Source organism: Lithobates pipiens, unplaced genomic scaffold, assembly GCF_037356315.1.
Source record: "Lithobates pipiens isolate NorthernLeopardFrog02 unplaced genomic scaffold, aLitPip1_a1.2 Scaffold_27, whole genome shotgun sequence".
Classification (NCBI taxonomy): domain Eukaryota; kingdom Metazoa; phylum Chordata; class Amphibia; order Anura; family Ranidae; genus Lithobates; species Lithobates pipiens.
In genome coordinates, this window is record NW_027507788.1 from 22,943,931 (window position 1) to 22,967,040 (window position 23,110).

General features: G+C 44.7%; 1 protein-coding gene across 1 annotated transcript in view; it reads right to left on the minus strand.

Moving 5' to 3' along the window:
• Positions 1–23,110, minus strand: part of MEGF8 (multiple EGF like domains 8) — a 136,747-nt gene that overhangs the window by 13,671 nt on the left and 99,966 nt on the right. The window contains exons 31-41 of the mRNA XM_077456617.1: positions 21,039–21,202; positions 20,787–20,931; positions 18,223–18,454; positions 17,173–17,302; positions 13,464–13,674; positions 11,270–11,484; positions 9,897–10,104; positions 7,379–7,544; positions 7,009–7,201; positions 5,834–6,004; positions 3,330–3,460 (exon numbers count right to left, since the gene is read on the minus strand). Coding sequence (XP_077312743.1) covers positions 3,330–3,460; positions 5,834–6,004; positions 7,009–7,201; positions 7,379–7,544; positions 9,897–10,104; positions 11,270–11,484; positions 13,464–13,674; positions 17,173–17,302; positions 18,223–18,454; positions 20,787–20,931; positions 21,039–21,202 — 1,966 coding nt within the window. The remainder of the gene's footprint in view (positions 1–3,329; positions 3,461–5,833; positions 6,005–7,008; positions 7,202–7,378; positions 7,545–9,896; positions 10,105–11,269; positions 11,485–13,463; positions 13,675–17,172; positions 17,303–18,222; positions 18,455–20,786; positions 20,932–21,038; positions 21,203–23,110) is intronic.

The following is a 23,110-nucleotide window of genomic DNA, read 5'->3' on the forward strand; positions in this document are numbered from 1 at the left end:
TGAAATTTGTCAAGAAAGTCAACCTGCAGTTCCAGTGGTTCTGCTTTCATGATGGACTCCTGTATCAGTCTTGGGGTGACCAATTACTCCCAAAGACATGAAAAAAATTGTGAATAAAAGTGAACGCCAAGTTTCTGGCTAAAGCTAACATTTAAGGTAGACTACGGTTATATTTTTACATTAACTTTTGTTTTATTTGATTTTCCTAAGCTTTCTTCTCGCCGTGTTTACTTTTTATTATGGGCTTGCCGGTTAATTTATTTCTTGAAAAAAAAAGGGGGGGGGGGCACTGCACCCCAGTGATCCTAAATCTCTTTGATGTTGTCCAGGTAGAACTCCATCCCTGAAAGATTGCCTACCCTTGGACTAGACACTAGAGGATCTCCCTTATGGGGAAAGACATAGGTTGGACTTGATGGACTTGTGTCTTTTTTTAACCTCACCTACTGTGTAACTATGTAACTACAAGCATTGAACTTAATCTCTCTGGAGAGGTGGCGCTTGCGAGGGGATATGATAGCAATGTACAAATACCGTACTGGTGACCCTAGCATAGAGGAAAAACTTTTCAATGAAAGGGAATTTAAAAAGACATGCGACCATTAACTAAAATTGGAAGAGAAGCGGGTTAACCACTTCAGCCCCAGAAGGATTTTCCCCCTTAATCACCAGGCCATTTTTTCACAAAACAGCACTGCGTCGCTTTAACAATTGCGCGATTGTGCAACACTGTATCCAAACAAATTTGACATTCTTTTTTTCCCCACAAATATAGCTTTCTTGTGATGGTATATGATCACCTCTGCGGTTTAAATTTTTTACGTTATAAACAAACAAAGCGATAATTATAAAAAAAAAATATTATTTTTTAAAGTTTTGCTATAATACATATCCCCCAAAAAAATATATATATAAAAAAACATTTATTCATCAGTTTAGGCCAAGATGTATTCTTCTACATATTTTTGATAAAAAAAATTGGTTTGCACAAAAGTTATTGCGTCTACAAACTATGAGATAGATTAAGGGGCTTTTATTATTATTTTTTTTATTGTTTTACTGGTAATGGTGGCGTTCTGCAGTTTTTAGCGGGACATCGACATTGCGACGGTGAAATCTGACCCCAAATTACACTTTTTGGGGACAAGTGACATTATTACATTGATCAGTGCTATAAAAATACGCAGATCAATGTAAAAATGAAACTGCCAGAGAAGGGGTTAGGTGTATTCCCTAGGTGTGTTCTAACTGTAGGGGGGGGGGCTAACTGGGACATGACAGAGACCACTGTTCCCAATCACTGGAAACAGTAGATCGCTGAAATGTCCCCTGTCAGAACGGGGATCCGCTTGTTTACACAGGCAGATCCCCGTTCTGCCTCTCTGTACAACGATTGCAGGTCGCCGGCGGACATCGAGTCCGCCTGACCCACGGGCATGCTCCCCAGCGTGAGCACGCCACCGGCAACTGCGCGAGCCGCCGTACAGGTACGGCGATTCCTGCACCACTGCCAACCCGCCGCAGTATATCTGCGTGAGCTGGTCGGCAAGCGGTAAACCTTAAACTGCTATGTAACTATGTAAAGGAATCTACTGATTGCTTTTGGTGGGTTAGACAGCTGTAAGTGAAAAGCTGTGGCCACTGAGCTGCTGTGCCCCTAGGCTGCTGAAGCTGTTGGCAGGTCCAGCTACAGTATGTATGCTTGCTTGCACAGCCATCGATCAGACAAAGTACATCCTGCAGCTGTGGCCACCGACAGCCTATCATTGCAGAATACTGCCTCAATAACCACAGCTATCCGTTCACATCTGTCAAACCCAGCAGCAGGAATGATTCTTGCCACTGGGATTTGCACTGTGGCTAAATAGCCGTGCAAACGCAGCTTTATGCTGTCCACTAAAATAAAGCAGTACAGCAGTGTGATCAGCTGTTTCAGTATAAAGCGGCTGCCTGACGTCACCGCTGATGAAGTCCTGCCAACTTTGGGGACGCAACGCGTACGGACCACGTGACCTAAGTCATGACGTCACCCACTTGCTCTAACGCTGATCCGTGCATGATCGTTCTCCTGATCTGATTTCATTCCATTTGTCACTCAGCACTGGAGCGCAGTGCTGTACCACGTGAGTGTATTGTATTTTATCTACTTTTAATAAACAAATCTTATACAGAGAGCACTAGATGTTGCTATTCTATTTCTTTCATATATGATTTATGGAACTTTGTTGATGCATGGGACTCGAGACATGAGTATATCCCAGGAGTATCATCTTATGAGCTTGGATACCTCTGATTAACCCCTGATGGGAATATGCCTTCTTTGAGCCAAAGACCTTAGTAAATGAGCAGGAGCTCTGCTGACTTCCATCATCCAATCATGTGCAAGCAAAAATGCATTTTTTTTTTTTCTACTTTCCTTGCATGTGATTGGGTATTCTTTGCAAAGTGAAGCTTCACCTCATTTACTAAGCCCTGGAGCAACTGCACTTTGCAAAGTGCAAAGCCTTTTTGCCTTTAGTAAATCAACCTCAGTGAGTAATTGAGTGACTCTGTTAGGCATGTTTTTTTTTTTTATAATCAAATTTTTTATTTTATTTATACTTAAACATATCCATTTAATATTATACATTATTGTATTACATATTCCAATAGTATATGATAAAAAGAGAGTAGTAGTTACAAGAAAAAGCTAGATGCAAAACTATCTTATATTGTATTTACCAATTGTGAAAAAACCCACCCCCACCTACTACCAAGGTTTTCATTAATTCCCCCTCCACCAAAACATCATATAAGAGGCCACTAATGGCCATGATGTCCATTCGTTTTGTGAATAAAAATAAAGTGCTTATACAACGTGATTATATATTTATCTAATGTGATTATATATAAACAGCCTCTCGTGGCCTACTTCTCCCCAACTCTTTAAGTGAAAAAACAAAAAATCAAGAGGATATAAAACAAAAACATAAAAAAAAAAACCCTTCCCAAAACCAGTGATGACCATGTACAGTCCTCTATCCTAACCCTATTCTAAATTCCCATTTCACCCCTCCTGTGATCTCACCTCTCCGTCCCTCCCATCACCACTACAACATTACGTTACTCATTCCCTCTCGCCTCTTTAGGAGCAGATAATATGCTCCACAATGTCGGGGCATCGAGGAGTTGGCGAGGGAGAGGAGAAAAAAAAAAAGGGAAAAAAACCTGATCATTATTCATAATTCCACTCTTTTAATCCTCTATGGCCAAAACCACATATAACTGTACTAGCTGTAGTAGGTATGTTAACATGTAAACTCCTCCAGGAAGGGTCTGATGTCACTCACTTGGTGCAGCGTTTATCCAGGAGGAAGTATCCGGGCAGGCAGCCTTCACACTTGTCTCCAAGACTGTTATTCTGACAATGCACACAGACAGCTGTGTCTTCCGTGGGGCCCTGGGTCACCCAAGTGGGAATCTGGAAAAAGAAAAATCAAGCAACTTATGGGGAAATGTAACCAAAACAAAACAAAAAACATTAAAGCAGTGGTCATTAATAGGGATGAGCTCAGGCATGTTCACATGAAACACGTGCAGAGCCCGCCAGAAAGTCAGCACAGCACTGCGCTAATCACAGGCAGTGAGACATTACCCCGATGTACGGCTGCAGAGATCGGGCAATGTCTCACTGCCTGTGATTAGCGCAGCGCTGCGCCGACTTCCTGGCGGGCTCTGCCCGTGGACCATGCGAACACGCCTGAGATCATCCCTAGTCATCAACTCCTGTCCTCAGGGCCCACTATCAGGCCAGATTTGCAAGATAACTGCAATACATCACAGGTGATATCATTTGATGCCCAGTGATTGCAGTATTCTAGTCTGCATCTCCCCAAGGTAATACATAAAACCTGGCCTGTTAGTGGGCCCTGAGGACAGGGTTGATGACCACTGCATTAAAGGATAACACCCCCCCCACCACCACCACCACCAACAAAGATTGATGTCCTCACAGCCTCTGGGTCCTCCATGAACTGAGCCACTCTCCAATGCGCAGTAGGGAACTGACTGTGAAGCCGCAAGGCTTCCCTGCCGGTTTCCCTTAGCTGAGATGGCGACGGCACCCCAGAACAATCAGCTCGGGTGAGGACACATTCATGGACAGGTAAGTGCCCTAAAGTATTTGTAGCTGCTGACTTTTCATTTTTTCTAAAGGAGCCCGGAGCTCCTCTTTAATGCCTTGTGTACCTCCAGGGCCTATTACTCCGTAGTTTTCACAAGGAGACAACGAAAGATAATTGTCCAATTACTATCTAATCTAGATTGGTGTTTTTGCACAGGACGGTGGACCTGGAGGGAGGGTAAGCGCCCCCTTGAGGCTTTGATTCTGGAGACTCATACCTAAATGTCTTATGATTTTAAATGTGTATTGAATATATTGTAAATGGTTGTGCTGACCTCAAATAACCTTATGTCTCTGTTATCATTAGCTTGTATATCCCCCGAAGAAGCTATTGCGAAACATGTCGGGATAATCAAGTACCTCAAAAATATTTCCACTTTATGGACCAGCCATTGTTTTGTAATTTTTGTATATCAGGATATCTTCTGTAACACATGCTTGTGTGAAATTTTATTATGGGAAAATAAAAACTGTTTTTTATATATACGATTCTTTTTTGTTAAAATTTGCACCGAAAAAAATCCCACCAGCATTTGGTTCTTCTATTCATTAAATAAATGTTCTTGTGTTTGCGTAGACATGGTCTGAAAACCCAGAGGAATATGTAACAACAAGCCTTCATTTTTCTAATTGCTATTGTAAGCCAGGTTTTAAATGCCTTATAAACACTTATAAAAAAGGATCTGCTATAAACTAAGCTGACCACACACTACAATCTGATTTGATATATACAGTGCCTTGAAAAAGTATTCATACCCCTTGACATTTTCCACATTTTGTCATGTTACAACCAAAAACTTAAATGTATTTTTGGGGGAATTTATGTGATGAACCAACACAAAGTGGCACATATTTGTGAAGTGGAAGAAAAATTATAAATAGTTTTCAACATTTTTTTTCAAATAAATATGTGAAAAGTGTGATTGTATTCAGCCCCCTTTAATCAATACCTTTTAGAACCACCTTTCACTGCAGGTCGTTGTCCTGCTGGAAGGTGAACCTCTGCCTCAGTCTCAAGTCTTTTGCAGACTATCAGGTTTTCTTCTAATGCCGCATATAGACGATTAGACTATCCGGCAGACTTGGTCCGCCCATGTGTGGGCTCTGACGGACTTTTTTTTTCTCAAAAGTCTGGCAGACTTAGAAAGTAGTTTTGACTCAAAAATTGTCCAGCGGACAATCCGCCGGACTTTTGAAATGAACGGACTTTCCCGCACACGGAGAAAAGTCTGTTCATTTTTGACGCGGCTCCAGGTAGCCGGGACTAGCGAAGGAAGTCAATGTCGCTGCCTTCGGTGGCGAGATTGACACGTCACTGGCCCCGTCAGTGGCCCCTTTAAGTCCATACCAGGTGACGGGGCCCGCGACGTGTCAATCTTGCCGCCTAAGGCGGCGACATTGACGTCCTGCGCTAGTCCCGTCTACCTGGAGCCGCGTTCAAAATGAAGGGACTTTCCTCTGTGTGTGGGCAAGTCCGTTCATTTCAAAAGTACGGCGGACTCCCGCCAAAAGTCCGGTTGTGTGTGGGCAGGTCCGCTCGTTCAGGAAGTCCGGTGGACCTCCGCTTCAAAGTCCGGCGGTTTTATTTAGTCTGATCGTGTGTACGCGGCATTAGAGATACCAAAAGCAGCACCCTTATAATGTGTCTGTGTACATTTATTCTACACGCACCTTCTCTGGATCCAAGGAATACTTCTCTGGTTCCCTCAGAGCTTTCTCATGCTCTTCCATAGTGATACACACTTCGCTGTTCCCACGGCAGAAATCTAGGCAAGGCCGGCATGTGCCTCCATTAATAGCTGATCCCACAAAGAGGGGTTTACACTTTTCACAGTGCTCTCCCTGGAGGAGACAGAAGAAGCCATCAAGATGTTAAAAGCAGACCCAAGAGACCCTGCTCCCATGTGCGCCACATCACTGACCTAAGAACTCCCATCTTGCACTTCTTTTTACAGCACAAAACAGCTGGTGGTGCACCCAACACAAAGGATAAAGGTGATGATAAATATTATGATGATATGACCATAGCAGCACAAACCAAGTCTTGATTCTCCACAGCAAAATTTAAATTGCAAGTTCACCTTTACAGAAAAATCTGTAAAGGTGAACTTACACAGGACCCCCCTGCCCCAGTCCTGTTAACCTGGAGCATGGTGATCACCCACATCATATAGCCACCTCACCGGTTCGGGGCTTAGAAATCCCCTCGGCTTAATCTCCAAAATGTACCTCGTCAGGAGGTACGTTTTAGGAGCATTCTAATTGGTCGGCACCGACCAATTAGAACTCACGTAGCCCGTCCTATCACAGCAGGTGAATAGGAAAGAAAGCTGCATGGATTTCAAATCCCCTGACTGGTAAAGCGGTGATACGATGTGTCAGAACAGACGATTGTCGCTCTCCAAGTTAGCAGGACCGGGTGCGATTGGGACAGAATCCAGAGTAAGTTCACCTTACAGATTTTCTGTAAAGGTGAGCTTACAATTTAAGTACTGGTTGCTATAAGGCAACATAGACAAGGATAACAATTCTAAAACATGTATAAAATCTAAGAGAGTCCATAAATTGCCCCAGTTTACAACAGGAAAAATAAAGTGAAATCTGGTTTCTATTGGCAACAACTAACTTTTCTCTGCTTCAGATTTCATATATCCAACTCGATGTGGAGGGTATATACAAAGAAAAAAAAAACTGAAGATACTACCCAACTAAATTAGGTCATGTTTCACAATCCCTGATTGGTTACTATGGTTAACAGTATGATTTTTTTCTTTCCTAGCATCAATTCTTCATTATGTGAACAACAGACATCCCATATGTATAATAAAAATACAAAAATCACATACCATTGTGTTATTGTGGCACTGCTTACATACATCTTCCATTCCAAGACCCTCACAGTCACTGTGCTTATTACACCGGCAGGCAACTGAGCAGTTCTCGCCCACATAGCCAAAGTCACAGCGGCAGCTGTTTGGCTCCACGCAGGTTCCATTAACGCAGCCATGTTCGCAGACAGGGTGACACAGACCTGTAATCCTAGAGGACAATATAGAAGAAAATGTGTGGATGCAAGAAAAATCGCCCACTAAAATCTACAGGCACACAAGCGAATAAGTCAGAGGAGTGAATGACCGAGTTGGTGTCATTGGCCAATTCATCAGATCATCCTAAAATAATACTGAATTTCTTGTAAGACTAAGGCCGTTCACTTACGTGTGCAGGGTATAGCCTTTCTTGCATGTGCACTTAAATCCGTGAAGGAGGTCGCTGCAGTTTTGAGTCTCGTTGCAGTCGTGATGTTGATTTAGACACTCGTTTTCAGGCGGGCAGGACATGAAAGCCCAGTCAGACTCCCTAGAACTGCACTGCTCCCCCATACCTAAAATCAGAACTTCAATTAGTACCTAAGCCCCTTCTACCAAAAACTTTTATTACTTTGACATGAACAAAATTAAAGTCAAACTTTGCAAAATCAGGATTCTAAAGCAGCCAATTGATTATGTGATTTTCTTTCTTTCCACCACCGTCACTGTTGATGGGGGAATCGTTCACGCAGCGCTATTATGTTTTTCCTACAGAAGCCTTCCTGATCGGAGGAACACAATAATTACTGCTAGCAACTGTAGCCATCGGCAATAATCGACTGTAAAAAAATCCAACAGGCTGGTTGTGCCCAAGCCAATCGGTGGATCGACTATAGAACAACCAGCCTGGTCATAGCCCTTGTACACACGGTCGGAGAATCCGTCGGAATGTGTCCTATCGGACCGCGTTGTCGGATAATCCGACTGTGTGTGGTATGCATCGGACTGATTCCATCGGAATATCCGTCGGACCCAATTTTCCAACATGTTGGAAATATTTTCCGACCAACTGGTTCGATCGGACATACTCCAATCATGTGTAGATAATTCCCAACGGACAAAGTGCCACGCATGCTCAAATTCCTACATCAAAGCTATTGGCTACTAGCCTGAACGTAGTCCCATGGTAACGAAATTACGTCATCACGTTCTGAATGATCGGATTTTTCGACATCTTAGTCCGACCGTGTGTATGCAACAGTTTCGGACAAGATCCGACGGACAAAATCCGATGGATTTGGTTGGCACAATGTTCGACCGTGTGTACAGGGGCTTAGATGGATCAAATCTCGACCAACCGAGACTCGATCCATCTATGGCCGGCTTAAGAAAAGATGACTTTCTACTTTTAAGGCTCATTTACAGTTGCTTCGGCTTCAACACACAAAGGGCCTACTGCTTCAATATGTTTTTATGATGTGGTTTTGATGTTTCGGTGGTGCTTTGATCAAGCTTTTGAGATTCTATTTTAAAGCCAGGATATCCCTGTGTGTGGATATCTCATATCTGCAATTTCTCCAAAACAAAGTGAAGCTAAAGCTAAATTAAAGCCTCTCAGAAGCTGCAGGTGCTTAAAGCGAGCTTTGCCATTGGCTTCTATGGAGGCTTTGAAGACGCTTTGAAGCACCACTAAAGTGACATAGAGTATCATTTTTGAAGCAAAGCCAAAGAAAAGCAAAGCAAATGCAAGGTGTAAACAGAACTATAACCATTTTATTTAGTGACAGGAACTTTGACTGACGTTAAGAGAGCTTTAAAAAAGCGTGTCCGAACCGAGTGTAATCAAGCCCTTACTAATTGAGTAAGGGATCGTTTACACTTGCTTCAAAACATGGTTTCGGACACTCTTTGTCAAAGCTCTCTGAATGCCAGTCAAAGCTCCTGTCACTAAATCACATCAAAACACATAAAAAAAGCAAGTTGAAGCAGTAGGGGTTTTAATGTGTGCTGAAGCCGAAACAAGTGTAAATGAGCCCTAATTCAGCTTTACCTTCCCTTTGTTTTGGAGAAATTGCAGGTATGAGATATCCCCACACATACACACACAGGGCATCTGCCAAGCTTCATTAAAGCTTCAAACAAGCATCACTGAAGCATCAAAAACACATCAAAAAATCATATTGAAGCGGTAGGCGCGTTAATGTGTGTTGAAGTCGAACTAAATATGCCCTAAACGCAGTATATGTGCCCTCGTTAACATCTTGAATTGCACATTACACATAGAAACAAGGTTTTGAAACCACTTTAACACATTGATAAAATTATTCCCATTAAAAGGATTACTATGGTGGCCAAAAGTTTGTGGACACCTGATATATATAATACAGGTACACGTCTACTTTAGCTGACAATTTTAACATATAAATGAAAGTAAAGGTTTCAGATATACCTATATTGGTATTCCTATAGGGTTATTACCCTTTACAGAGGCACTTAGTTGGTTAGATGTAACTTGCTTTTATATATATTTTCAAAAGCAGTTTTATTGTTTCCCTTTTGATAGCTAGCATTTATAAGTACTGGGATGTTTTGTAATGAATTGCCCCTTTAGCGTACACAGTTATCACTCTATGGGGTTGATTTACTAAAGGAAAATCGACTGCGCACTTTGCAGTTGCACTCTGCGAGAGCAGTTGCTCCAGAGCTTAGTAAATGAGGAAAAGCTCTGCTGAATTCCATCATCCAATAATATGCAAGCAAAAAGGCATTTTTTTACATTTTCCTTGCACGTGATTGGTTATTCTTTGCAAAGTGAAGCTTTACCTCATTTACTAAGCTCTGGAGTAACTGCACTTGCAGAGGGCAATTGCACTTTGCAAAGTGCACAGTTTGTTTGCCTTTTGTAAATTAACCCCTATGTATCCTACCTTGTGTGGGTCCACTGGGTCCTCCTTCCATACATCTTCCTTCCCCATTGCCTTCTTTGCGGGCACACCAACCACAGCGGGGATGTTGGATGCAGGCAGCACAGTGGGTGTGCCGGGAGCAGGATGGAGAGCAGCTTTCTGTACCACTCAGGACTCTGCCGCAGGCACCGGCGGCACAACGCATTGGAAGGAATGTGGGACTCATACACTATATAAAGAAAAGTATTAATTTTAAGGGCACAACAAGAATGATAGAGGAAGACTGATACTTTGTTTTATAGATATGATGCTCATATAGTTAAAACCCCTTACAAATCCACAAGAACTTCCTAAGTAAAAGGTAATACAGTAAAACCTTAGTTTGAGAGCATTTTGCAAGACAAGTAAAATGTTTTAATAAATTTTGACTTGATATACAAGCAGCATCATGTCGCAACTGAGTATAAAATGCAAGAGAGGAGCCTCTAAGTGTAGCAATATGGTTATATTTAATGAAGGTACAATATTTAGCAACTCACATGGCTGATGATTAAAATAGGCACATCTAAGTATGCAGGGATCCGGGATAAAGCTGTCCACATACACCATCCTCCGCACAGCCATCATCGTTGTCCTTTCCACAATGCTCTTCACGAGCGGTTCAAGCCTCGCTTTCAGATCGCTATAATGCAGGGTAGTCTTCACGATCACGACTGCAGACTGATAGCGGTGAGAGCCGGTGGTGTAGAGGACGGTCTATGTCAGTGATGGCGAACCTTGGCACCCCAGATGTTTTGGAACTACATTTCCCATGATGCTCATGCAGTCTGTAGTGCAGTGGAGCATCATGGGAAATGTAGTTCCAAAACATCTGGGGTGCCAAGGTTCGCCATCACTGGTCTATGTGGACAGCTTAACATACTCAAATGTGCCTCTTTTAATCATCAACCATGTGAGTTGCTAAATGTTGTATCTTCATTAAATGTAACCATATTGCTACACTTAGAGGCTCCTCTCTTCTCTTTTATACTCTGGAGCTCCTGCTGGATTTTGCTTCTAATCCCCTTGTGGAGGCTTCCATTTGTAAATGGACATTTTATGGTTACACAACCTATCACATTGCTATAATCTTTTTATATGGACTATAAACTGAAGGACTTATAAATAAATGGTTGTGGAACGAATCATGTGAGTTTCCATTATTTCTTATGGGGAAAGTTGTTTTGATATACAAGTGCTTTTGGATTACAAGTATGTTTCTGGAACTAATTATGCTCACAATCCAAGGTTTTACTGTACTAATTTTTACAGCAATAATCTCATCCATAATAGCAGTAAAGACAATTTTGTTATAGGTGGAAAATAATTCAGCTTTTTGGCCAAGCTCATGTTACCTGTTTCAGCGCGACACTCCACACACACTGCTGCCAGCCGCCGTCTGCCCCCTTGGAGCTGAGGCACTCATTGCATGTGCTGTGATTGTAGCAAGGAGTGGGACAAGGAAGAGGTGGGGAAGACTCCACAGGCATTGGAGAGACATTGAGCAGTGAGTGGCTGAAACACGTCCAGTCGTACGTTGGCTGGACACTGAGGATCCGCCGGGTCTCCCCTACAAGTGTGATAAAAGGGGATAACACAGAAAAATCAATAAAAGGCACAGCAAAGCTGGGTACATACTGTGTGTCTTTATTACATTTTTTCCGTTCAACCAGAGCATTGCGTTGAAAGAAAAAAAATCTATGTCTAGTACACATGGGCCGAAAGTCGGGAGACTTCAGCCTGTGTATGTCAGTTGGTCCGACAGAAGCCGGCTGCTTGGCTGGCTTCTGTCGAACGAGCATGATGGAAAACCAGCAGCCGACCGGCTCCCGATCAGCGCTCTCAGCCAATGGCACAGATCTCTGAACGGAGTGTTCTGGTAAGGGGCGGTCTCCCCGACGGAACACAACAGCTCAGCGGGGGGAGATTGCTGTACTAACATCAGACTGTTAGGTACACCTGGTCCGTCCGGAGCTGTCAGTTTTTTTTCGTTCAACTCACTGGGTTGAATGGAAAAAAAAAAAAACTATTAGCGTTTACCAGGCTTTAGATTGCTATATTCATGCAAGCGATGTGGATGCAGGGATCTCCCCTGCTATTGTATTCTGACAGAAGGGACTCGTGGGGACTTCCTCCACTCTTCCCATCAGAATACACTAATCATCGTTGCAGTCATCGCCTGCAGTGGCTGAACAAATGCTGGTTCTCCAGCTGGACTGTTCGACAGAAGTCAGTGTAATGATCAGCTTCTGAGGAACAGAGAGGGCTACTCACGGAATGAAGTTTGGCTGGTTCCTGCTGAAACAGACGAATTTGGATATGTGTATACGAGAAAGAGAGAGAGAGAGGGGGGGCAGCAAAAAAATAGACAAAATGAGAGGGTAAGAAAAGAAGACAATAAGGAAAACAAGTGGGTGTAGGAATATCACAGAGTAAGCATCAAAAAGTGAAAGAGCAAAGACAAAAAAGAAAGATAAAGCATGAGCTCATAAGAAACTTAAAGTGGTTGTATACTCATTTTTTTAACTTTTACCTACAGGAAAGCCTATAATAAGGCTTACCTGTAGGTAAAAAATATATCTCCTAAACCTATATGGTTTAGGAGATATTCCCCTCGGTATGCGCCGCTGACTGCAGCGGCGCATGCGCACAAGGGGATTCTCAGCTGAAAGTCCGGCAGTGGTCGGACCCGGCCGGGATGAAATCTCCTGCGCGCATGCGCAGGAATGACGATATCGCGGCTCCGGCCACTCACAGCGCCGGAGCCGTGATACCCGGAAGAAACGCAGAGGGAGCATGTCAGCTCCCTCGGCGTGGATCGGGCCAGATGTCGGGGCCTCGTTCTAAGGTAAGTATTTCATAATGAGCTAGTATGCGGTGCATACTAGCTCATTATGCCTTTTGCTTTGCAGGTGGTAAAAAAAAAAAAATAATTAGCGGGTTTACTACCGCTTTAACAGAGACAGCAAGATACATAAAGAAAAAGGCACATAAGAGACATAATGGAAAAAGAGGAGAGAGACTGTGCAAGAAACATAGTAGGTTATTTACGAAAGGCAAATCCACTTTGCACTACAAGTGCACTGCAAGTGCAGTCGCTGTAGATCCGAGGGGGACGTGCAAGGAAAATAAAACACAGCATTTTAGCTTGCACATGACTGGATGATAAAATCAGCAGAGCTTCCCCTCATTTCAGATCTTCCCCTCAGATCTACAGTGACTGCACTTGCAGTGCAAAGTGGATTTGCCTTTAGTAGATAACCCCTATAGTGAAAGCAAGAGACGCAAAATGAGAGGGAGAAAGAGAAAAAAAATATAAAACAAAAATAGCAAGAGACACACACACACACACACACAAAGAGACATAAAGGAGAAAAAGGGGAAGAAACAAATGAGAACGAGCGCACACATGTAAAAAGTATTAAAAAAAAAAAAAAATCCATGTCAAGCTGCCTGCTATTACCAAGGAAAGAGTGAAAGATAGAGAGAAATAAAACACAAAAGGGGAGAGAGTGATCACCACTTCTGTCTTTATTCAGTTTTTCTTACCTGTACGTTTAAACTGACGGGTCCACATGCACTTTCCTGACGCAATGCACTTTTGGCAATCAGAAGCCTCACATGAGATCTCAGAGCAGTTACTGGCCAGGAAGATCTCCCGTTGATTAATACGACAGTCGTTCTCCGAGGTGCAGCTTCCATCACTGCCAATACAGGCTCCCTCTGGACAGTTTGTACACCATTTGCAGCGTGGGGCTCCCTGGGTAAGAAGCAGAGGACATATTCATTTATCTCAAATGTATCACAATTAAGCTTTTTATTTCACACCCTTTGTGAGCACGTTCCTGTTCTTATGTCAAAGAACCCGCAGTGCTGCAAAGGTGTGTATACTTTTACACGCATCCCCCAATTCTATCACTTTGCATCTGAAGTTAACTTAAGAGACCATCAACAGACCTTTTTAACCATTTGCCACCCGTCCTATAACAAAATGACGGTGGCAAAGTGGTTGCATAATCCTGATCGGACGTCATATGACGTGATCAGGATTATGAGCCGCTGTGCGCCCCCAGCGAAGCACATCGCGGTGATCGTTGTTGCGGGGTGTCAGTCTGACACCCGGCAACTACAATCTCGGTAAAGAGTCTTCGACGGAGACTCTTTACCACATGATCAGCCATGTCCAATCACGGCTGATCACAGTGTAAATAGGAAGAGCCGGTGATCTGGTTCTCCTCACTCGTGTCTGTCAGACGCAAGTAGAGGAGAGCCGATCGGCTGCTGTTCTGACAGGGGGGGGGCCTGTGCTGATCGATTATCAGCACAGACCCCCCCCCCGAGGATGCCCACACTGGACCACCAGGGATGCCACCAGACCACCAGGGATGCCCAGGACAAGGTATGCCACCCTAGACCACCAAGGATTCCAGTCAGTGCCACAATGGATGCCAATCAGTGCCCATAATGGATGCCAATCAGTGCCCACAATGGGCATCACTGATTGGCATGCATTATTGTTTGGCACTGATTGGCATCCATTAGTACAGTATATTATAATACAATGCCGCCTATCAGTTCCCATCTGTCCCGCCTATCAGTGCCCATCCATGCCACCTATTAGTGCCTATCCATGCCCACCTGTGTCGCCTACCCATGCCCACCTGTGCCGCCTACCCATGCCAACCTGTGCTGCCTACCCATGCCCACCTGTGCCTCCTATCCATGCCGCCCATCCATGCCAATCCGTGCCAGCTATCAGTGCCAATTTGTGCCACCTATCAGTGCCCATCCGTGTCGCCCATCAGTGCCGCCTATCAGTGCCGCCTATCAGTGCCGCATATCAGTGCCGCATATCAGTCTCCATCAATGCCACCTCATCAGTGCCACTTCATTGGTGCCACCTCAGCGATGCCCATCAGTGCCGCCTTACTTACAAAGTTTTGAAACTGAAACAAAAAAAACATTATTTTTTCCCAAATTTTCGGTATTTTTTTATTTGTTTAGCAAAAAATAAAAACCGCAGAGGTGATCAAATGCCACCAAAAGAAAGCTCTATTTGTGGGAAAAAAATGATAAAAATGTAATTTGGGTACAGTGTAGCATGACGGCGCAATTGTCATTCAAAGTGCGACAGCGCTGAAAGCTCAAAATTGGTCTGGACAGGAAGGTGTTAAGTACCCTGTATTGAAGTGGTTAAAGCTGATGTCCAGCTTCACTTTCGCTTTAGATTGTTGGGGCCGAGCTTTCTATTCCAACAAGGACTGGCTGAGTCGGAGATTGTGATGTCATCAGCCTGCCTTTCTCTTCACTGTAAATGGCTGAGCACCACTCAGACTGACGCTATTTTGTTCTGGATGTGAGATAGGATGGTCTTGTCTCACACACGGAACACAGTGCTTTATAATGTATGTAAAGAAGGCTACATACAGTTTATATAGTGTGCTCTGCAGACGCACGTGTTAGTGTAGAAAATGGTTTGCTTGAACCAGCTAGGCCTAAAGAAACTATTTGAAGTGAAAGTAAAGCTGGACATCAGTTTTAAATTAAATCTGGGCAGTGGTAGAGAATAATAAGAAAATAATATGTCAGCTTTACCGTAGTTTTTTGCAGAAGTTTTTGGCCGCTAGCGGGGTGCTTTTAACCCCTGCTAGCAGCCGAAAAAGGGTTAAAACTGTCCACAAAGCGTCGTTGCGGCGGCGCTTTGCCGGCGGTGCTGCCCAATGATTTCAATGGGCAGAGGCGCTTTAGAAGTGATGTATACTCCGCTCCTACAGCACTGCAAAGACACTGTCCAGACACTTTTTTCTATGATGTGACAACGCTCTGTCTCCCAAACTTGCCCCTGCATTGTCCCCCTTTCACACAGCCTTCTGATGGCTGTTTTAACACACACATTGTGCAGGTATATGGTCCATTACTGTCACCATCAGGAAACCCACCCAGAGAAATGCCATGCAGCCATTGCTGGAGTGCATTTGGACAGTAGTGGCTGCAAAGATTCTGCAGGGGATCAGCAGCACTGAAATGCAACAAAGGATGAAAATAAGCGTAAAAACAGTACTTTACTTTATTTAAAGCGGGAGTCCGCCGGGACTCCGCGTTTTTTTTTTTTTTAAAAGCCAGCAGCTACAAATACTGCAGCTGCTGACTTTTAAAATAGTGACACTTACCCGCCCAGCGCGCCCGCGATGTCGGCACCCGAAGCCGATCTCTCGATCGTCTCTCGGGTGCTGCCGCCGCCATCTTGGGTATGGGAATCAGGAAGTGGAGCCTTTCGGCTTCATTTCCCGGTTCCCTACTGCGCATGCGCGAGTCACGCTGCGCAATAAGAATGGACCCGCTGCCTCTGGGATCTGTGTGTTTCCCAGCAGGCAGCGGGGGACCTTCGGAAAGGGGCGTAATGTACGCCCCTTTCTGCAGAGAGCTATCCCGGAAGTGGGTGCAGATACCTGTGCTATACAGGTACCTGCACCCCCCTCCCCCCTGAAAGGTGCCAATTGTGACGCCGGAGGGGGGGAAGGTTCCAATGAGCGGAAGGTCCACTTTAGGGTGGACCTCCGCTTTAAAAAAAATAAAAACTATCTATAATACGCAGGGCTTTAGCAAAATACATGTAATTCACTTAGGGTGTACATCAACTTTAATGATTTTGGAAAGACACATATTTATGGCCAGGGCTTTTTTTCAGCGAGAGGAACGCAGTTCTGGCACCTCCAGCACTGAATGTATTCTGTGGCAAAGTGTGCTGGAGAGTCAATTGATGCTGACTGCTGGTGGATCTATTGTCACTGGGGATCTATTTTTTTTTTTGTGGGGGTCTATTGTTGCTGGGGTTGTATTTTATTGCTGGGGGGGGGTGTCCATTGTTGCTGGGGGGAGGTCTGTTGTTGTGTGTTGGGGGAATCTATTGTTACTGTTGTGGGGTCTGTTGCTGCTTGGGTGGGGTCTATCAAATTCCATACAATTTAGTAGCACAAAATGATACTTGGTTCTCTTTAAAAGGAGCGGTATTGGGAGGTCAGTAGGGGGTGAAGCCAAGAGACAGTGCTCGGAGGTGGGTAGGGGGGCAGAGACGAGGGGTGACTCATAAGGGGGGAGTTCCTGCACCTATTCTCGGAGAAAAAAAGCCCTGTTTATGACTATAATTTTTGCACCTGTCTCCACCCTACACTGGTATAGACCATCCTCCTTGTAGACATAAAGTGCAGCAGGATTTTCATCACAGTCCCTGTACAATTTATAATCCCGCCACACCTACCGTAGTTAGCTGGGCACTCATGGAGCGAGGGTGCTGTGCCAGACACTCACTGCAGGTCTTCAACCTCCTGCAATCATCTGCAGATCTTGGCAACGGGAAGCATGAGCAGAAGGGTTGGAGACAGCCATGCCTGATATATAAAAAACAAATGCATTAAAACTATATTTTAATGTGCAAGAATTAAATTATCATAATATACCTGATGACAAGTGGCGGCCCGTCCATTAGGGGTGCCCCCCCCCCCCCAAAAAAAATTACCATCGGCCTCCACTGCTCAGGACTATGAAAAACAAAAATGTACTAACCATACCAATTATCTGGTTTCTCCCCTGGACCACACATGCCACAGCTTAATAGTACCAGGTCCTTTAGATTTACCAACAACTAGTGCAAGGTCCTACCTGACTGCGTGGAAATTTCATGAATTGATTTAGGTAGGTCCTCACATTACAAACTTGTTTGTAAACTAAACTTGAGCCAAACAAATTCAGAGATTGTTCAATCAGATTGTAACATATATTGTCAGGTTTAACTGCTTGCCGACCAGCCGCCGCCATTATACGGCGGCAGGTCGATGCAATCCCGCGAGCTGTCGTAGCTATACGTCAGCTCCTTTAAGCAGGATAGCAGGCACGCGCCGCCAGAGGTGCAAACACGCATCCGCTGCACTGCAGTGATGGGGATGCTCGTGGTTGACGGTCGCGGGCATGAGACGCAGAACAGGGACGTAAACACACAAATTCCTGCTCTGTTCTGTGAGGAGTGATAGATTGTGAGTTCCTAATAGCTAGGAACCACGATCTGTCATCTCCTCTAGTCAGTCCCCTCCCCCTACAGTTAGAACACACACATAGGGAACACAATTAACCCCTTGATTGCCCCTCTAGTGTTAACCCCTTCCCTGTCAGTGACATTTATACAGTAATCAGTGCATTTTTATGAAGCCAAGTAGCCAATTACAGCTTCTAGCACTTGCAAACACACTCTGTACAATGAGACAAAAAATTTTCGGTGCCTTTTACATGGACAAAAAGTATTTTACATTGTTACCTTTCAGCGATGTCAGCCGACATGCAGCTTTGCTGGCACCAAACACAACTTGCTGAGCTCTGATTACAAGACAACGGAGTACTGAACAACATGCAGGGGTCCGAGGGCACAGAGAGTGTCACCATGCGTCCTAGAGCAACACCATTGAACCCGCCTGAGAGGTAAAGCCGACTTCCAACCACAGCAACTGCATGGCCTATTGACTCATTCAATGGCACACCCAGGACCACATCTGAGGAAGACAATAAAGCAACAAGTCAGAAATAGGGGATCAAACTTCAAGAGTGTGATGGGAGAACTGCCAAGGTTAGTGTGACCTACAAAAACCAGAGAAGATATGACTAAGGGCATTAAAGACCATCGAAGGCAGTTTCCCCTCAGAGAATTGAAGCCTGCTTTGACTTCACATGGTGGGGGTTATTTACTAAAGCGTGCAAAATATGGTGCAGCTCTGCACAGAAACCATCATCTTCCAGTTTTAATTGTCAAAGCTTAACCAAAGCTGAAGTCAGAAGTTCTGAGATTCTGAGTGCACCAGTTTTAGTAAATCTCCCTCGTTGTTTTATTTTCACTTTTATGTAATATTTCAATACACTGAAAAAAGACGAAGTTATAAGCCAAATCTTTGGAATTTGTATATAGCAAAGCAGAGTGTTAAGGAATGCAAACAAACCACAAAATCTGATTCAACCCTAGAAAGAAAATAAAAATAATCTAAAACAAAAACTACAAGATTTACTAATTAATCTAATTCATGTCAAACTCAAATCTAAGGCCGGGTTCACACCGCTGCGATGCGGGAACGCCGCGAATCCGCGGCGTTTTCCCGCATCGCATTACTCCCGCCGGCAGTTCACACTGCCCTATGCGGACGGCTGGGAGTGTCAATGATATGTTAATGACACCCCCAGATCCGTCCGCATATCGCAGTGCGATCTGCCGACTCGCACAGGAATCGGATCGCATGGTGTGAACCCCCATGCGATCCGATTCTGTTGCGGACCAAAAAAAAGGGTCCCGTGCGAGTTTGCTGCGGGAGCGATGCGAATTCAGCCATACTATCTGTATGGCTGAACTCGCATCGCTACGGAGATCGGATGTGATTTGCGGTGCGAATCACATCCGGATCTCCCCCCGCAGCAGTGTGAACCCAGCCTAAAGGATGCCCTGCAGAGGGAATCACACTTATGTGCAGGCTGCAGTCATAGCTTCCTTGGTGTATTTCATGATGTTGTATTCTTGTGGAACAGCGACACAATTATTGCATATTAACCGCTTGCTGACTAGCTGCTGCAGTTTTACTGTGGCAGAATGGCACGGCTGGGCGAAACAGTGTTATGTTACGTTGCTTTGCCTTTTGGCCACTAGGGGCGCACATGTGCCCGACGGGAGCGATGACCACCGGTCAACATAGAATGCATGAAGGTCAGGGGCGGACTGACAACTCATGGGGCCCCCGGACAATAGGAGATCATGGGGGCCCCCAGGCAATCAGAGATTATGGGGCCAGACAGTAGACACAAACACACACACACAGTATACAATCACACAGTATACACAGACATGTTTCTATTGGCTGAGAAGGTAATGGAGAGGTGGGGCAGCTATAATCTCAGGATTTTTAGACCAAAATGATGTCGGTAAGGGACATTTCAGAGACAGATGTAAAAAAAAAAAAAAACACATTTTTACATCCTGTCCCTGGTTTTACTGAGGCTGGCAACCCTGATGGGGCCCCCTAGTGGCATGGGGCCCTCGGGCAGTGCCCAAGTGGCCCAATGGTCAGTCCGCCCCTGATGAAGGTAAAAAAAAAACTTGAGCCTTCAAAGGAGTTGTAAAGGCAGAATGTTTTTTATCTTAGGCAGGATTCACACCTATACAGTTTTAGTTGCATTTTGCAGATTTGCACTACAGATCGTGTTCCATAGGAAACCATGTTAAATGGACTGTAGTACAAATCTGCAAAAAGCAAAAAGCACTAAAACTGCATAGATGTGAATCCAGCCTTAATGCATTTTATGCATTAAGATAAATAACCTTCTGTATGTAGCAGCCCCCCCCCCCCAGCACCCCCTAATTACCTATCTGAGCCCCTTCTCTCTCCAGCAATGCCCACGATCCCCTCAGCCATCCAGGACACTCCTCCTGAGACAGAGCAGCAGTGCCAGGAGCTCCCGCAGCTGTCAATCAAAGTCAGTCAAGCCAATCAGGGGAGAGAGGGGGCGGGGCCAGGTCAGGACTCCGTGTCTGAACGGCTTGGGTGCCTCCTGTAGCAAGCTGCTGGTTGAGGGGCACTCAAAGGAGGGAGGTGCTAGGGGCAGCAAAGAGGGTCCACTGTGCAAAACGAGCTGCACAGTGGAGGTAATTATGATATGTTTGTTATTTAAAAAAAAAACTTTATTGTCACTTTAAAATACAAAAGAAAAAGCAGGACATAACATTTTAATTTTCTTTTACAAACCTGTCCTGGAGAAATGACAGTCAGAAAGAGATAAGAGGTAACAAAGACAGTTCTTATTGTGCCAAACAAGCCCCCCCCTGTAATTTATAGATGGCCAGCTCACCAGTCTTGTTGGGCCTTATCCAGGAATTGCAGTGGATCTGATAGAACAGAATCTCATTGCTGTACTCCTGCTGTTCTGTTCGGCCGCCAACTACAACCATGGTGTCCTTCAGTACTGCAGCAACATGGAAGAAGTGTGAAAGAGGCTAACAAAAGAAAGAAAAAAAAAAGACAAAAGACAGACAATTAAAAACTGTTGATGTTAAATTAAAATCTGTGCTACCCAACAGCATGTTTCAAATGAATGCAATACCTTTTTTCCCTGAGAGGGGGCGAGCAAGCTCCATGTCAGGTTAGGATAATATAAACTGTAAAGCTCAGGAGAGGGTGTCACAGCCTCCACATGGAACCGATGTCCACCAAACACATAGAAGGCATCAGTAGCTTCATGATATACAGTGGAATGACCATACAGACCTAGGGGGGGAAAAAAACATGGCTTATTCAATAAGTGTGCCAGTATAAAAAACACACACCCTAGTCTAATCCCCAACGCCATCTCCTCTCCACTAAATAGCAATGGTTTAACAGGTATGACCAAGTCAAGTGAAACAGGGGGCTGAAGTGACCAAGATAACTCAATTTACCTCTTCCCGACCTTCTCAGGTAATGACCTGGATCAAGTGATCACCATGATTACTCAATCAGAGGGATTACTTTGTAGGCAGCACAGTGGCTAACTGCTCAGCACTGGGGTTGTCGGTTTGAATCCCAACCACGGCACTACCTGCATGGAGTTTGCATGTTCTCCATGCGCCTGTGTGAGTTTCCTCCAGGTACTCCAGTCTCCTCCCACACTCCAAAGACATGCTGGTAGGTTAATTGGCTCCTGTCTAAATTATCCCTAGTAAGTGTATGAATGAATGTGAGTTAGGGATTGTAAGCTCCTTGAGAGCAGGGACTGATGGGACTATACAATGTATAAAGTGCTGCGTAAATAGACAGCGCCCATGTACCCAAAATAAATAAATACATTTTAAACTTTGACAGTTTTCTATCACAGAAGAAGGATTTATCATAGTATCCGTTTTTTTGGAAATGATATGTATTGCATTTTTTTGTCTTCAGCTGTATTCTTCCATAGAATGATAGATGTGAAGGGGAAAATGGAACAGCTACACAACATTCCGTTTTAAAGTGGCTGTAAGCCCTTACAAACCACTTTGACCTACAGGTAAGCCTAGATTAATGCCGCGTACACACGAGCGGACTTTTCAACATCCAAAGTCCGAAGGACCGAGTCCGTCAGACTTTCCGATCGTGTGTGGGCTGCAACGGACTTTTGATTCACCAAAGTCTGACGGACTTTAGAATATGGAACATGCTTCAAATTTTCCCGAAGGAACTCCGCCGGACCCGGTCCCCTTCGAAAACTCCGCTCGTGTGTATGCTACTCCGACGGACTAAAACCGACGCTAGGGCAGCTATTGGCTACTGGCTATGAACTTCCTTATTCGAGTCGGGTCGTACGTTATCACGTTCGAATCTGTCGGAGTTTAGTGTGATTGTGTGTGGCCAAGTCCGTTCGGCCGAAAAGTCTGTCAGAACTCCGTCGGAATTCCAGCAGAACTCCGACGGAACTCCTTTGGAAGTCTGTCGGACTTAAGTCCGCTCGTGTGTACGGGGCATTAGGCTTACCTGTAGGTCCAAGAAATATCTCCTAAACCTGTACGGTTTAAGAGATATTTACCTGAAGACAGCCACCGCTGTCTACGGCGCATGCGCCGTAGACAGCGGCGCGCAGGCGCACTGGGTAAGCCGCAGATCACGGCGATATGCCGCGAGTGTCGGCTCCCATCAGGGTTTACTTCCTCTTTAATAAAGCAGCCATACTGCACACATTCTGTATTTAGAAGATACACAAGGGTTGATTTACTAAAACTGAAGTTTACATAACCTGGTGCAGTTGTGCATTCTAACTTCAGCTTGCACAATTAAAGTGATTGCAAAGTCTCTTCTTTTAAAAAAAAATAACAAACATGTTATACTTACCTCCTCTGTGCAGTTGGTTTTGCACAGAGCAGCCTGGATCCTTCTCTTCTCGGGTCCTGCTTTGCTGCTCCTGGCCCCTCCCTCCTATTGAGTGCCCCCACAGTCAGCAGCTTCCTATGGGGGCACTGGAGCCGAGTCACAGCTCCGTGTGTCCACGCCGCCCCCTCTCTCCCCTGATTTGCTGACTGACTTTGACTGACAGCCGCAGGAGCCGATGACGCTGCTGCTGTGTCTCAGCCAAGTAGGAGGAGTGTTCTAGATGGTTTAGACATTTGTGGCCCTGACCGCCCGAGGGCCAGCCACCCCGCCTTTACTGGCCCTGGGACAGCACTG